Source organism: Fringilla coelebs, assembly GCF_963513975.1.
Source record: "Fringilla coelebs genome assembly, chromosome: 2".
NCBI classification, from domain to species: domain Eukaryota; kingdom Metazoa; phylum Chordata; class Aves; order Passeriformes; family Fringillidae; genus Fringilla; species Fringilla coelebs.
In genome coordinates this window covers 91,093,882-91,111,187 of record NC_140029.1, presented here as the reverse complement: position 1 = coordinate 91,111,187, position 17,306 = coordinate 91,093,882, and the positions used below count along the sequence as shown (strand labels likewise).

The 17,306-nt window shown below is 43.2% G+C and overlaps 1 protein-coding gene across 1 annotated transcript in view; it reads right to left on the bottom strand.

The window, feature by feature from the left end:
• The window catches only part of USF3 (upstream transcription factor family member 3), a gene marked incomplete at its 5' end in the record, with an annotated part of 34,211 nt that extends 20,476 nt beyond the window's left edge, over positions 1 to 13,735 (bottom strand). Inside the window, one exon of the mRNA XM_084201260.1 lies at positions 13,691 to 13,735. Within this exon, the coding sequence (XP_084057386.1) occupies positions 13,691 to 13,735 (45 nt within the window). The remainder of the gene's footprint in view (positions 1 to 13,690) is intronic.
• Between the last annotated feature and the right edge of the window lie 3,571 nt (positions 13,736 to 17,306).

The following is a 17,306-nucleotide window of genomic DNA, read 5'->3' as shown; positions in this document are numbered from 1 at the left end:
ACCTATCGAGATGTTTTGCAAAACCTATCTGTGATGAACTGGTTTCCATTTCGTCAATTACTTTAAATTTAAAAACTATTATAATCCCAACCACTTTCAGCAAACAAAAAGGATAGTTAAGAATATGACTGCTTTTCAAATGGGAGGAGGAACAGCTGAACTCTCTCTTATCAGCCCCTCCTCACTTAATATGCATTCAATTCCCAGTTCACAATAAGGTATGGATGCTAAGCAAACAACAAGCTACGAGGACATTTCATTAACTACAAATTTAGAGTGCTCTTAATGTAGCAGATTACAAAACTTACTTGCTATTAAATTACTCTACACCTTAAAACAACCAAAAATGATACCCCTAAGCTCTCAGATATGTAAAATTCAGCTAAAATTAAAGTTATTAATTAAAGTTATGTATAACAGCCTAATGAATGGCATCTAAATTGTCCTCATCTTGAACAGATTGGTAGCCTGTATTTAGGCAAACAAAAACATTATAAAAATACACAAAAGATGACATTAAGTTAATGATGGTTAAACACATATCTACCAGAGAAATGAATTTTAGAGAGCAAGTGACATAAGTATACCGTAGATGACAGCAGGAAAAAATAGATCTGGTTTTTGATATGTCTGAGCTCTGTATTTACTTTCACAGTTCCTTTCACTCTCTCACCAACCAACCTGTTATTACAAGTCTTCCCATGGGCCCTCAAATTCCTTGTGGCTTCACCTTCCTCTGGCTCTTCCCAAAAAGCTCACTGGCTTCTTTTAACAGACTTCATATCTTTAGGGTGTTTTTTGTCTGTTTGTTTGAACTGCAAGGAAGTGGAGGTGGTTTTTAATATATCTTTAAACACCAAGCAGTTCTTAATGTACACTGAGCCTACCACTACTGGCACTGACATCAAAAACAAACCCCCAAAATAATATCCTTACAAACCAGAAAGCCAGACATCTATGGAGCTCCCAAAGCACTGAAGCATACACTTCACAAAGTGCTCTGTGCACACACCTGTGTGTGTCAAACTGACAGAAATCATCTGTATTGTACTAGAACTGAATTCAGGTACTGCTTTCCAGCCTTTATACTCTAGAAGTTAATTGAATGTCATGCATTCAGTAAAGATTAGAGGAGGAGAAACATTAGGGCTGATGCTGGTTACCACTCTAATCTTGAAGTACTTTCTTTCTCTGTTCAAGGGAAGACTTGGAAGATGTTGGCAAACCATAAAATAAAACAAACAGGAAACAACTCAGGGAACTCTAAGTGCCTGAAGATTTCAGGAACATAATTCAACTCCACCTACATGACAGCGTTCACACCATCACAAAACTGGACACAATCCTCTCTGAGATGAGTTACAGCATTCCAGTGCCCCACTGGGTGTTATACACAGACTACCTAAACACAGCCACCACAGACCTCTCCAGCCCAGCAATGGGAATACATCACTTTCTATTTATATCCCTCCATGGACTTTGCTTTCTCCGTGCTCACCTGACCATCCCCTGCATAAATTAGGAAAACACCTGACAGAGTCTTTTACTGTGGGATAAAGCAGTGGTGCAACTTCAGCACACTCTTATAAATTGTGTTACCTCATCTTACAAACAAGATTTCTTCTCCTTTAAATCCAATTAGCTTACTTCATTAACAAATTTATTTGAGTTTATATGTAGTAAGAGTGATCCAGTTGTTATGCCAGGTTGTCCAAGTTAGTAAACCTTCACAACGCTGAAAGCCAATTTCCCACCCAAGGCATCTCTAACTTATCCCTCCTGGGTACAGCTGGTGATGGTCAGTAGTACTCACTGATACTACCTGCATTCACTGATGATGAAAGGGTTAACTGGGAGACCTTAGCAGATGAGTGATTTTGATTATTTAAAAAACCCCAAAACCTGGTTAGAGCCCAGCCATCTTGGATGCTGTTGGCAACCAGAGAGATGTTCAGGTGTACAGGGAATGACTGAGGCCAGCACACCTCCTTTCAGCAGCTCCCAGTGTGCCCAGCAGAACCTGTATCCATTAAGGCTAGCAGCAGAGACAGGAGAAGCAGAGCAGCTGCCTGGTGACACTACACTCATGTCTCCATCACCGAGGCAGCACCTTGTGTGGCAGGTGAAATAACTACACAAGGGGGCAAAGGGGTCATTTAATTTACTGTGTACTGTACTGTTTCTGTGTAGTGAGGATGTGAGCACAAGGACACAGCTCTGGGAAGGCAAAGCTCTCAAACATGCTTAGAAAAAGGAAGATGCTGGATTGGATCATGTGGCAGTCACATACCCTGTTCCTTGATTTCTGCACCACCTATACAGACAGAGCTGATGTGTCTGCTATGGGCACTAGGAGACCATAGCAAATATGCTGGAAATCAGAGCAAACAGATAAAAGGGGCCTTAGTTTTGTTGGACTTAGCATTTTTGAAAGACTAATATATTCACCAAGTAATGGTATTTTTTTTAATTGTGCAAATTTATACAGCTTGAGAACCAAAGGACTATTTCTGTATTGCAGTGTATTTCAACACAGAAAGCATTAATGTGGATTTAAATGGCCAGCTACCATGCAGGGCTACAGATATGATGAAGCCCAGCTGTGTGAAGCTAAGGGAGTAAAGAAGCACCCACCCACAAATACCCTTCCCCAGAACAGACATGGCTGTTCTGGCTCCAGCTGCACAGTCTGGAACACGTTCACAGCCCCATCTTCCCCCTGCCCAAAATCACAGCACCCCCTTCTCCCTCCTGACACGAGATCTCCTTACTCCTAGATTTTGGCTTCTTCTGTGTCCACTCAGCAAAGTTCTTTTTCTTAACAGCAGCCATCCCTATCTCCCAAAGTCATGCTATACACAATATTCCAATTGCCTTATTTCTTCATGCTGAGCAGATGCCAAAATGATTCAGCAATTCATTGTATGTAGCATTCTGGAAGATAGACAGACAAGGCCTTAGTGAAAATTTGTGCTGTTATTTATTAATACAGTTTCTAACCATTTTTTGATCCTGAAAAAGAATAGAAAATCTTTATTATATGCCAAAGACCCCACTTCTTCCTTCCTCCTCTGCCTTTTTTTTAAATGGTATCAGTAAATTTCTTCTGAGTGATGCTGTTCCCTTCATATTTCAAGCCATTTGCTGCCACACTGAGTGTATAAGCCTCACAAATGTAAACTTAAAGTCTGTATTTTATATGCTTCATTTCCACTGGGACCTGCAGTCCATTTCATATAGAAGACATGGCATAGGAATGCCATGACTGTTACCCTAATTTCACTTTACTGTGGAATTACTTCAGGTGAAGTTTTTCAGTTTACCACTCAACCAATGCTCCCACTTTTGTGGTCCTGACAGCAGAAAGCAGGGCTGTACACATTATCTAATGACCCAATTAGTTTGCTGTGAGCTCCCCTCTAAAGAGATGGTTAAATTTGTTAAACAACACTTGTATAAAACTCCGGGCTTTCTACTGATGGATTGTACCATGAGAAATACGGTGAACTGAAGCTGTTTTTTCCCATTCTTATTCTGTAAGGACAGAAACCTTTGCATTTTATTTGATACTCCACAGAACCGCTGAAGCTGGCAATACCAGGGAGGAGGTTTTCTTAAGGGCTGATGAAAATATGGGCTTTGTGAATTAAAAAGAAATTAAAAATAGTGCCTAGTTGTAGATTTCTGAGGGCTGATGAATGTTTACACTGTCTCCATTTCTCCCCCTCAGCTGTTATATGACTGGATCTTTGACAGTGGGTTTCCCTTTACTTCTTCCACATCAAGTATTGCTGCTTCAGCAAGATTCCTTCATGGATTCTCTAGGGCAGAAGACATGTACTTGTCTCAAAAGCTTACAGACAAATGTATTTTAAGTTTGCTCACAAAATATGCTCACTTAACTCAGCTGCATGGCATCTGCAGAGAAAATGTAGCAAAATCCAAATTCTTAAAACAGATGAAGAAGGAGTAACTTGTAATTTATATTTATTTAGTATCAAGCTTCCCTTAAGCTTTATGTAGCAAACAGCTTTCACAACATCGACCTAAAATATTGATTTTAATTTAAATGCAATGTCATCTTCAGAAATTAAAGGATGCTTTGCATTCTGAAGATTTAAATTTAACATAATTCAATCTCTTTTATAGTTCTGAAACATAGGGTATAAAACTTGAAAACCAATTTATTTAAACATCTTCTTGTATACCACCCATCTTTCCAGGTAGTATTTAGCAAATTTTATGAAATCTCTTCTTCAAAACATGCACTCAGCAAATAGAAGAAAAAGTTAATTTAGATTATTTTATTTGGCATTAATTTTTCACTCCTTATTTAAGAATTGTTTCCAAACTAAACATTAATCTTAAAAGAGAAAATAATTATTCCAATCTGTTATCTCTGGCTGTACAAAACAATCTTCCACAAATTAGTATTGCCATTCCATTCTTCTGCATCAGGCAGAAAGAATCGTTTTTATATGCAACTTCACATATTTTGCAAACCTACCAGCAGTCCAAATCTTTCTTCCTCTTAACCTCCTTCAGCAAGCTCATGCTGTGACACTGCTTCATTCTCAGAGTTGTTACTGGTTTGTATACCTCATGTATAGTTAGCAATGTCATGTAATGTACACCCCTTAATGTAAAGCTAAGATCAATTCCAAGGCATAGTCAAGAACTACTCAAATGCTTTTTTCCTGACACAGTGTCTTCTTCATCCAAGCAATTGCTGGAGCCCACTTCTCCAATCTTCCATGCATGTTTTAGAACAAGGCTAGCTTTAATCAGGGACTTAGTCCAAGCTTTTAATGACAAACAAGGTACCCTTGAGATCAAGAGATAAAATTTACTGCCCTTTCTTTATTCCCCCTTGGAATGCTTCTATTCTAATTTTGTATTTACCTAATAAAATGATTGCAGGAAAGATAACTCAAGCTGACCTTTGTGATTGCTACCTGTGTGTATTAACTACTGTGGCCTATCAAAGCCACCTGGTAAGACTATCATACAGGAAACTGAAAAAGGCTATTTTTCCTGCCAGGAGGGAAAAAATCTATCCGTTTGGTTTCAGAAGAAATCAAGATTTCCCTGTTACCGTGTCCCTTAATCCACTCCCTCACCACAGCTGGGCCCACCGACTGACCTAACTGCAACCTGTCAAAGAGATGGAGTTCCCAGATGTTTACAAAAACCTGGGAGTGAGCAGAGGAGGAGGAGTGAGGTCAGGTGAGGCACTGAACACAGCTGGGTCTCTGACCAGCTCAGCAGCATGGATGTGCTGGCTGACCAGCTCAGAGTGGGCACTGCCACCTTGTGCTGAGGAAGATATTCCTGATGCAAACCAGCTGAGAGTTTCCCAGGCCAACCAAACTGTTCCCAGAGCTTCTGCAAAAGCTAAGAAAAGAAAACCAAAGCAAATAAGCTCAAACTTGTTACATGGAGAAACTTTTTTTTTAAGGTGCTTGCAAATAACACATAGGAAGAAAACTTCTTTTCTTTGTATTATCTAAACTCAAATGCATTAGTATTTTTCCTCCAGCTGACTTAAAGCAATAAAGTTTTAGTAAGGCTCTTATACAAGAACATGCAAGAGAACTAGAAAGAAAATATTTAGGGTTTTTTTTTTTTTTTTTGGTAATAGCATTGGAGGAAGAGGAAGGGTAATTACTCAAATGATATTCCTTCATATCTACATTGGTTTTGTTTCATTTGTAATTTTCAAAATATCAATGGCAATTGCACTGACCATTTAGTAACAAGGAGTTTTAGGACACCATAAGTGTAGGGTCATTCTGAGAAATCCTGACCAAATCTGCTTAAGAAAACTTCATAAGAAAAAAAAAAAAAAGAACCTTCCCTGTTAATCACTTAAAGAGCCACCTCTCATATTTATTCTTTTTTGTCTACTGTTGTTCCCTCCCAAGTCCTCCTAAGTAAAACGTCATTTCTTTTCAAACCTTAGAGGAGGGGCAGAGATAGAGCTCATGTCCCCAGAACCAAGTATCTTACTCACTGTTTATGGTCTAGAAAATATTTAAGAAGAAGTATCTCTGCACGTTTCACATCCAGATGAGAGCTGCTGCCACTCTCACATTGTGCAGATGATCTTGGCATTGCAAACAAACTGAGGTGCACGTGGTGCAAGTAAAGGAAGATGCCTACAGGAACCATCTCCTGTGGTCTGGAGCAATTGCTATAGGGAAGCAGGCATTTGGGAGCTAAAGAGCTGTAATTATGCAACCAGTGCACCAGCCACAATCACAAAGACCAAAGCTCTCACCTAAAGTCTTCAGCTATTTAGATCAAAATAAGGGGAACATCACTCTTTTCTTTAGGAAATCCTCCTGAATCCATGTATTGTGCTGAAATTCCTAAGTTACCACATACCAATTTCACTAAGTGAGAAAGTGTGAGAAATGCCTCTAGCTTGCAAGACAGCGCTCATCCCCCTGGCTTCCAATGCCCAATGATCCGTGGTATACCTCAAAACCAGATATTTTCAGAGAGAAGACAGATATCCAATTATGCCGTGCTTGACAAAGGAGCCACAAGTGTGTTTTGATGGTGAAAGCTAGGTGGATACAAAGTGAATTAATTGCAGGCAAGTTCCTCCTAACACAGGTCATCACCTCTGTGCGGGTTAGGGTGAGGTTACCCGGATCAGATGGCAAAGATTGCCTGCACCGGGCTGAGGCTGAGAGTGCTCTCCTGCTCGCTCCTGTGCAAGAGCAGCCGGTGGTGAGCCCGACCTTACAGCAGCATGCTGCCTAAAGAACAAGTAACTCTTTTCCTGAAAAAAACTGAGACATACAAGTCATCATGGTCTCCAAATACTGTGACTAAGATGGCTATTTATAACTTGGGAATCCATCCATATATGAAAATTGTATTCTAAACACTGAAGACTGACTGGAAAAATGTAGAAGCTGTAAGCCATAGAATCATAAAATGGTTTGGGTTGGAAGAAACCTTAAAAATTGTCTCATTCCAACCCCCCTGCTATGGGCAGGGACACCTCCCACTAGACCACCTCATCCAGCCTGGCCTTGAACACTTCCAGGGATAGGGCATCTGCAGCTTCCCCAGGCAACCTGTTCCTGTCAGAGCCAGTCCAGTTCTGCTTTCTCATGTGACCTCGTCTCCAAATGAAATCTCTATCCAAAGAGCAGTACCTCGTCACAGAGCCTGACAACCAATTTAGAATTACAACATAAAAACATTCATTTTGGCTACAATGATTGAGCCAGAGCAGTACTCTTTGCTTCACTGCTTTACTTTTAAGCTGAGCTCTTTTTGTTCTGCAACTACAAAGGATCCTCACAGAATCTGTTTATAAAAGCACATACGGTCCCGAGGAGGTATCAAGGCATTTTCTGACACATGCCAAACTGCCTTGCTGCTCTCTCCTGAGGACCCTAACTAACAAGCAGTGCAAAATATCCTAGAATCGAAATGTTCAGGGCATCCAGAGAGTTTATGTGTCAAAATTTTTAATTCATCTTTTCAGATATGAGTCATTCAGTACAAAGGATTTACACAGTCAAGTTCTTAAATATTTTATAGGCTTGGGGTTTGAAAAATCTGACACAAACTAAGAACACATCAAGGGTTCATGATATAGGAAGCAATATTCTATGGGCCTGCACTACAAAGTTCCTCTACAATATGCAGAAGAGATCAATCCTGAGATTCTGCTACAAACACTGCCCTTCCAGAGTTAAGGGATTTCCCTATAAATCTTAATGGGGCCAAAGGCAAAAATGGCTGAGGTAGAAGGGACTAAAAACCAGAATTTCAGTTTTAATATATAAGCTTATCAAAGAAGCTCACTAATTACACTTCAATAAGCTTTCAAAAACAAGCACACACATATTTTGCCCCCAAACCCCAAAAAACCAAACAAAATCTCCAAAACTTTGCAATGTACATTTTACAGGCAGACTACTCACAAAAGCTTTTAGTGGACAGCAGGCTTGCTCTCCTTCACTACATCAATGCAATTATACCTTTGCTTTTCAGAGGCTTTTTTCTTGAACCCAAGAAGTGGGTGCACTGGGCAATTACTTCAGTTCCAGGAATAAAGGACTCATCTTGCAATCTGGATGTTTGACAGTTTTGAATAATACTGGCAGGGATAAAGCCGCACATTATTTTAATTATATGTAACAGAGAGGTCCAAACTAAAGTTTTCTGAGCCCAGATGACCAGAGAAAGCAAGCACACTTTCATAACACTTTCAAAGAGGAAATTTAAAATAAAAAAATCAACGCATGTTAAACACAAGAAAAAGCAACTACTATGTGCACGTCCATAGAAAACCCGAATTCAATAATTCCACCACTTTAGGAACTACTTATTTAGCTTAGGAGAATTACTGCACATGAACTATCCAGGGTGAATAAGCAGTTCTGAAAGCATTAGGAAAAGCAAATAAGACTACAGTAGAAATTTAGCACTGACAATGGAGAAGAAGCTAAAACTAGATTTCCAAGTTACTACTTCGCACAGGTCTGAAAGGAATGGATACAGGGGACAGACTGATAACATGATCCTGCAAGTTTTACTTCATTAAAAAATCATTCCATAAAATGAAAACGCCTTACCTCTACTCTATCTTCTTCTTCTATAACTGTATGAAATCACCTCCCTTTTGCCACCTAAGACTGACTTGGCAAAAGTACCTTAAAGTGAAACTAGGAGTGGGAGAACTTCATTGCATTCCTTAGCAAGGGATAGCTCACACATTTAATATTTCCAAGCTGGGAAACACAAGGTCTTCCCATTCCCATCCAGAATAAAACAGAAAAAACCACAAAGTAAGATGGCCTGTAAATCCTCTTGAGACAATTCACAGGTGGGATTCTCCCTCAGCCTTCTCTGCTCCAGGCTGAACAACCACAGCTCCTTTGGCCTCCCAAGACGAGAGATGCTCTTGTACCTTAATTGTCCTGGTGGCCTTTCAATGGACTCTCTATGGTACATCCATGTCTTTCTTGTACTGGGGAACCTAAAACTCAACACAAGATGCCAGGTGTGGCTTCACCAGTGCCAAGTGCAGTGGAAGGATCACCTCCCGCAGCTCACTGACCCTCCTGTATCAAACGGGGCCCATTCACTCCCTGTGCCACAAGGACACGTTGTTGGTTTGTGTTCAACTCGGTGTCCACCAGGTCCTTTTCTGCCAAGGTGCTTTCCAGCTGCTTGGCCCCCACTGTATATTGGTGGACTGATTTGTTCTTCCCCAAGTGCAGGATTTTGCCCTTGTTGAGCTGCATGAAATTCCCATCAGCCCATTTCTCTTAGCAATAATGGGAAAATACTTGCGATTATTATCTTCCCCTGCTACCCCAACTCCTTCCAAGTAATGCTGAGAGATGCAGCCTCTCCCCTGCTTCACTGGCACTCCTCACCCAGGAGGCCAGATGAGAACACTACTTCAACTTAAAACTGACTTTGCAAAAGGATCGCAGAGACACCCCACACTCCCAAATAAGTACACTGGAACAACAAGATTGCTTCTCATGGTGACAGTGATGGCTTAATATTTGTGAAACTATGACCCAAGATGATGCCAAAACTAGTTAAGCTTCTCCAATTACACAAGAAGTCCCAGAATTTCCAGTAGGTGAGAGACTTATGTGGAAGAAGGAGGGATTTAAGCTATAGATGCACAATATTTAAACATTCCTGAATTAAAGCATCTCTGAATATTAGGGATGCTCCAATAGTGGGAAAATTATGTTGCTGATTTAGAGCTCCATTTTACTACTGGAGTAAACGAGCAAGAAGAGCTGCAGCATGAAGCTTTGTACAAGAACTCTGTTCAACTTCTAGCTAACAGCTACACTGATGCATGAAAGCAAAGCAGAGTCCAACTCCAAAGGTTGAAGCCTGGCATGAATTAAGTGTCCCTGAAGCCAACCACATTACAGAGTACAGATGCAAACAGACACCCCGAATGGACAGTATTATTTTCACTTGAACTTCAGTTACTTGAAGAATACATAAATCTTTAAGCTCTCCTCTCCCCATACAAGCCTTACACTTCTATTAACAGCAGGCTAACAGACAATGTTTTCTATGATTTTTCATTACATTGCCCACCACACCCAAAGCTGAAAAAATGGACCATAGGTTCTGAGGAACCTGGATTTAGACCTAAAAGCTAATAGCTCCATACTTGGATCATTCCAGCCTCACTAGAGATGGACCACAAAGAACCCATTCAGGTATCAGAATACCAGCATGACTGAGATGTGCTTTCAGATGGAGCTGATTTCAATTCATGGTTTTCATGCTGGTCAGTTAACCTGACAGAAGTTCAGGAAACTGAGTGAGAGAGGCACTTGTTACCAGGAAGCATGAAACATTTTTAGCAGCCTAGTACTTTCTTCTTATCTGAGCCACAATGGCACCCAGTGTGGCTGAGGTAAGAGATTGCTATCTTAAGTCATGGTTGCAAAAGTAACTCATTCACCTTAGAGGACTAAAGCCATGGCTTTTCATACAGGAAACAAACCCAGTTTACACACAATTTGTCAATCTTGTGCACACAGCAGAACCTCTTTTGTGCTTACTCTAAGCATGACAACAGCACTACACTGGTAAGGTAGCAAACCAAAGTACACTTTGGACACATTATATCCACCCATAAAAGCCGGAATTGCATTTTAAATACCAAGTTAGGTCAGCATAACATAAACTGGGCTCTGCACAACATTTCCTAATCAAGGAGTTGAGACCTTTACATGTTTTACTGTAATCTGAAATAACTCAAACACTGCTTGAACACTCCCCCCCCATTAAAAGTGAATACATATCATGGCACAGAGTTTCAGATGAGACACTTTTCAATTAAATAACACTACTGAGCCATGTCCCTGATGAAAATGTCAGTGAAGCTGTGCATACAACCCAGGTTTTTAAATGAAAATGGATGTGTAAATGTGTGGATGCATACAATCTAACAGCTTTAATGTTCCTAATCTTTTTGTAACAACTCTAGTTATACATCTCAGGGCTCTGAAGTAGTGTACTTGCCTCCAGCCTGATGGACTGTCCATCCAAGTATTGCCAGTCATTTTACAATTCTTCATCTCAGTTCTGTTTGTAATTCCTTTAATCAAATGAAATTCCTCAGGAACATGTTTTCCTATTTTGAAAGGTGTCCCTATCCTTCAAAGTGGCACAGACTTTGCGGTACTTTTTACAAGTTCTTGTGACACAACCAACCATGATTCATTGGGAAGCCCTTCGTATCAAATGCTATGCTTCTTATACCTCCTTCCACCCACGTGTCACTTACAAAGTTATTTTTAAGACCTTAAAAAGCGCTACTGTACAAAAATTAAACCACAGAATGGCTCCTGTCAAATTCAGCATGCCCCAACCCTTGACTTCCTCGCATGTCTATTTCTTTCTGTAGCATCCAGCTTCAACTCATACATTGTATTAATCAGATCCAAGTGGGACATGATTGGTTACAGTGTCACACACTTTGCATCAAGGCACTTTGCAAATTACAAGTGTGCTTAAATACTTGGAATGCACCATCCTGAATCTCTCTGCAGCCTAATTCATTATACTTCAATATGTGGAAGCCCGAGGTGTTCTTACAACTTCAGCACATGGGGAGAACCCATCAATGCTCAAAAAAGTTCCTCTGTAACTCCTCCGTCTAAAAAGAGTCAGGAGCATCCCCTACATTCACCTAAGAAGAGCTGAGGTGAAGAACAGCTGGAGTAGCTCAGCCAGCAGTGCCAGCAGACCACATTCACAAAATCTTTGCCGCCTTCTTCCCAAGATGTCTTTGACATTTCAGAGTACAGCTAAACTTCAGCTACAAACAGGAGTCCACACCGCACACAGCGGGCGCGGGCCAGGCACATGTCACAGGGCCACTCCAGTGACAGTCCCTTCAGTGTGTCCCCAGCCAGCTCCTCAGAACACTGCTTCAAACACCAGGAATCAAAGCAGCAAAGCCACTATCAAAAACTTACATCCTAATCATCTCTTTGCAGCTGTCAGACTCCTCCAGGATCCACCACCATTTTTCATCTACTCCGTTAAAATCTTCCCATGTATCCATAACCTAAGGGAATAAGTAAGTCTCTAAGGGAATAAGTAATTTCCAAACACTTCAAAATTTGCAATGTTCTTGTACTCTTTCAAATACCTGATGTGATATTCTGAATACAAGCACCTTAAAAATCATGCTCACAACATGAGCATTTTTCTAAGCTTATTTCCTATTCAGTGGCAAACATATTTTCAGTTGACAAATGTATTTCATTCCAAAATGTACCTATGAGTTATTGTTATGGCACTAATTGAAAACCAAAAATTAAAGGTTCTAAATCTTTCTAATAAAAAAGAAGTTTCATAGGAAGTTTCTTCCTTCCCATTTGTCTGATTACTGCACACAATTCATGAGCAATGAAGAAGGCTCTGCAGTTGGTTGAATCGCTACATAACACAGTCATATAGATAAGATGGTCCCAATGACTTGTATATTAAAAGTAAAGCTAAAATCATGCCTCTAAAACAAGCTGCTACATCACCTGGCTTCTGGATGCTTAACTGTGCAATCATTATCTCTGCTAGAAGTGCTTAATAATTGCATGTCTAAATGAAGTCTAACAGAAGTCCAAGCTATTATGTGAAAAGCAAAAATACAGTTTTGTGATTTTTGTACTTACGGGCAGACACTCAGCCCATCACTACTCCCTCTTTCTTTGCCTTATTTCCAATTTATCCCTACAGACTCCCCTGGATAATGGGCATCATGTGCCACAGCTGTATCCAACTATAGCTATGTCAATGGACTCAGCTCATTTGTGCTGCCACAGGGAGCTGCATTTTAGCTGTCCTGCCCTTAATGCGAGCACTATCTGCGAGTTACAAACACTTCTGTACCATGAAACTGAAGCCTTCCAACCCTTTAAAGCCTCTGCTGCCTGGCAAATTTGACCGAAATCGGCCAGACAGCTAAAATTAGCAGGCAGAGAAGGAATAGACAGACACATCCATCAGACTTCCTTCCTTCGGAGACCAAGCTTACTACAAGAGAAACGTTAGCTACGAGTGACCGAATTCTAAGCCAAACAGCTGTCCCTGGCGGCGCACCATCCCCTGAAGCGGGCTGACCTCCGCTGGGGTGTCACTCGCCAGGAGCACACCGCCGCGATGCACGGAGCCCCCGCGTCCCGCACCACGCCGGGAAGGTGCCAGGCTGCGGCGCAGCGCCCGCTCCCGCTGCCTCCCGAGCGAACTCCCCGCTCGGCGCCTCACTCTCAATTGTCTCGCAGCACCAAGACCGCAAAGCGATAGAAGCACGCCGCCCCCCAAGCCTCCGCCGCTGTTCCCCCGACTTTCCCTTAGCCCAGCCCCGGCAGCCGCCGCAGCCTCACAACTCCGGGCAGCAGAGCCCGGGCACCGCCACCGCGCCGCGCCCGCCGGGGGCCGCACCGCCACGGGCCGCCCGCGCTCTGCAGCTGCGCCCCGGCCCGTCCCGGCCCCGCAGCCCCTGCCCGGGCCGGGCACACCGCGGCCGGACAAAGGGGCACCGGCCCCGCCGGCATCCCGGGGCGAGCGCGGCCCCGGCCCAACGCGACGCCCCGGCCCCGCGGCCGCTGCGGGTCCCTCTCCTCCCGCTGCCGCTCCCGTCCCCGGTCCCGCGGGTGGCACTCACGGTCGGGCCGGGCGCGCTGCGCGGCGGCCCCAGCGCCGGGACCATCCTCCGGCGGGCGGACACCCCGCGCCAGCCCCGCCGCCGCCTCCGCGCCGCTGCCCGCCCGCGCAGCCCACCCTGCTGCTCGCGCCGCGGCCAATCGCCGCGCGCGGGGCCTGCCCTCGCGGCCAATCAACAAGGGCCGGGCCGGAGAGGGCGTCGCTCGCCCTCAACTGGGCGGGGCGGAGCGGGCGCGGGCCAATGGCCGCCACAAACATTGGCGGCGCGGGCCAATCAGAGAGCAGGGAGGCAGAGACTGGCGTCAACAAGGTAAGGTGGCCGAAACAGGAACTGGCGGGGAGCGGCGTCCCGGGCGGCCAATGAGCGCAGCGGGAAGAGGCGCGCGGAGGGGCGGGCGGCAGCGCTTAAAGGGGCCGCGGCCGCGCCGGGACGGGAAAGGTTGCGGTGTCGGGTCGGTCCCGAGCGGCACCACCGGCACCGGGGAAAGGACCGCGTGTGAGAAAGGGCCGCGCTTTATTTTGTGTGTGCTGCTGTCAGATGAAATGATCCCGTCCTTCCAGGGCGAGAGTGACCCGAGCGCTGCCCTTCGCCGAGCTCAGCCGCGGGGTGTGTGAGCCCTCGGCAGGGCAGGACCGCGTTAGTGCGCCCAGCTGCTGCCCCGCGCCCTCGGCAGTCGGCGTTCTGGGACGGAGTGGCGAGCAGAGATAAAGGCTGGCTAAAGATTTGCTGCATGGAGCTGTCCATGAGGAGCCAGCCACGTCCTGTGACTGTTTAATGCCATGAGTGATGCTTTAATCGACATTTTTCCTTAACTTTGTCACGTGCTCTGCTCATGCTTAGTTCTGGGGACGAACGCACTCCATCCATCTTCCTCGTGAGTTAAATCAGAGTTTAGGAAAATGTTGGTTTATCCACGAAATGAGGGACTGTGGATCATTAACAACTCCCCGCTACCTCACTTTTTTCTTCCTGCTAATGCCTAATTCAGTTATCATCCATGATAAGGCAGCTTCCCAGTTCCAGCTCAGCTGCTTCCCTGAGAGCATCTTGTACCCATAAGCCTTCTTACAACATAATAGAGCGGGGACAAGTTTCTGAAGCAGTGTCCAAGAACTCTGCTGCTGCTGAAATGAGTCATAGCAGCAATCAGATATTAAATAACCCAAAGCACTTTGTTTTGAATAGCTGCCACTTGCGAAATAACCTTGCAGCTGACATTAAGTGAAAAGCCCGTTTTGCGAGCTGTGAAGAAAATTGAGGCCCAAGCTGTTTTTGCAGAGGAATTCTAACGTTACTATAAATACCAGCTTGAAAGTGTAAAGTAGGAATGTAAATGCACTTTTTTGCTTTTCATCATCTTTGGTTCTGATATGACACAACCAAACTGGAAGACAAGCAAAATCTGAAATGTCACTGCTCCATCAATTTATCCCAATATAAACTGAGGGGTGAGGTTTGTCTTCTAAAGTGTGCTTTTTTTGGTGAAGATTTTCACTAAATAGGCACCCCCATCCAAAGCAGCAAACCCAAGTTTACCTTCTGACACTCTTGTTGTGATCTACAGTGTTTGAGTTCATAAGTGATCAACACCAGTACAGAGTTAAGTATCTGAAATATTGTGGGAAAAATCCAGCAGCAGGCAAAAATCCACAGGTGAACATCACATACAACACGATCCTACCTGTTTCTCTTGGAGAATATAAATTTACAATTATATGGCAAGAATGTTAAAAAAAAAAAACAAAGAGTACAAATACTTGCAAGGAAAGCTTTACGTTGGATAGATAATTTGCTATTCTTTTAACAAGTCAAGAAGTTTTGCAGCTTTATTTCACATTGTCTTAATCAAGAACTTGAGTGCCATTATTTTAACTTTTTTTTTTTATTATTTAAATTCTTGGCTGTAGTGCAGGTTTGGGTTCAATAATTCAGGGAGCAGTACTGGCCTAAGCCTGTATGATGTGATACAGCAGCTGACAGGCAATCAGAACACAGGTCACTGAATCTTTCCCAGTGCAGGAGTTTCTTGGACTATGGGTCATGTACATTCAAGGGAGTGAAAGAAAGCTGGCAACTCAGCAGTTTAGAGAGCTTCAGCTGGTGGTGCCACAATGCCTTCGGGCAGAATGGTAGTAGCAAAGCTGAATGCTTTTACAGTGTTAAAGCACTGAGGAGGAGGGAAGAAGGCAGAATGAAAAGAGAGGGATAGAGTAACCATTCCATTATCTGTTTGAATTGATGCCTCTTTAGGGGCAAGAGAAAAGAACATAAGGCAGGACATTTGTCCCTTACAAAGCATCTGGATTAGATGGGCTGAATAGATTTAGAGAACCCCTATGGAAAGGAAAGTAATACTGCCAGAAACAGATGACAATGCTCATCTGACAAGATTGGTTTGGTAGATTCTCAGAAGGACTTCACATAAGAGGTTTTGGACAGGGATTTTTTAAAGTAATCTAAGATACTGCAGGATCAGAGGATTATGTCCTCACAGGGACAGAGAACTGATGAAAAGACAGAACAAAACCAGTGTTCCACATGAAGTGAATGACTGACCACTCACTTGATCCTGGTGTGGTAACTGTTCTTGAAGTAGTTGTACCAGTAACAAATTAAGAGACAACAGCACACCCCGAGTGATTACAGAGGTGCCATAAATACCCAAGTTTTGAATGCAGTGAGGGGAATGGAAGTGCCTGTAGAACCAGCACAGCTTTGGGAAAGCACAACATAAATGATCAGGAGTACCTGCTAGTTTCCCTGTAAAGGACAACTCAGTTGTCTAGTGTTGTACAGGTTGTTCTAAGAGGCAACTGGAATGAGGAAGGAGAAGAAACACAAAACAATAAAAGCCGGATGGTTTGGAGAACAGCTGCAGCAGTTTAAGTGCAGCAAAGGTTTTCCAGCCTCTGCAGCTGCTGGTGAGGCTGGAGTGATGAAGGCTGCACTTGTGGTAGCAGTTCACTTCCAGCTGTGCCTTCCAGGCCCTCCAGCAGAGGTCAGGGAAGACAGCTGGAAGCAGCCACTCAAGACTACAGACAAGTTTCAGAGCCTGAGCTTTGTTTTTGCACCGTTATTCTAATGAATGCAGCAACTCCATCTGTTGATAAAGCAGTTTCCAGAGGAACCTAAATAAGTTAATAGAATACATTATAGAATATTTAGGGAAACTCTTATTTTCCTCCAGAACCTGGGCCAGAGTGCAACTTCATCACTTCATAAATGGCACTTCAAAGCAGAAGAGGAGCACACTGAAACTACAGACAAAAAAATGGCTTTAACAGAAGAAACTGAAATTGTTAAGAAGAGAGATGAGTTTTACTTAAATACCTTTCTGAGAAAAGTCAGTGCTGGATGTTAAGACCAGTCATTTTTACAAATATGGACCATAGTTTTTCAAAGACTGTGGTCAAGATTTGCAACGACTAGCAGCTAATTTGAATTCTTTAAACTTTTTAACCTATAAAGCCCAAACCAGAGTTCTTGACACCTGGTCTCTTTGTTTCCAGACTGCTCGCTAATCGATCAAAAATATTCCAGAACAGTTCTTGTTCTCGTCCCTCCTACCCCACAAGACAGGACTTCTGAGGAAAGAAATTGTAACTTCAGGGAAAAC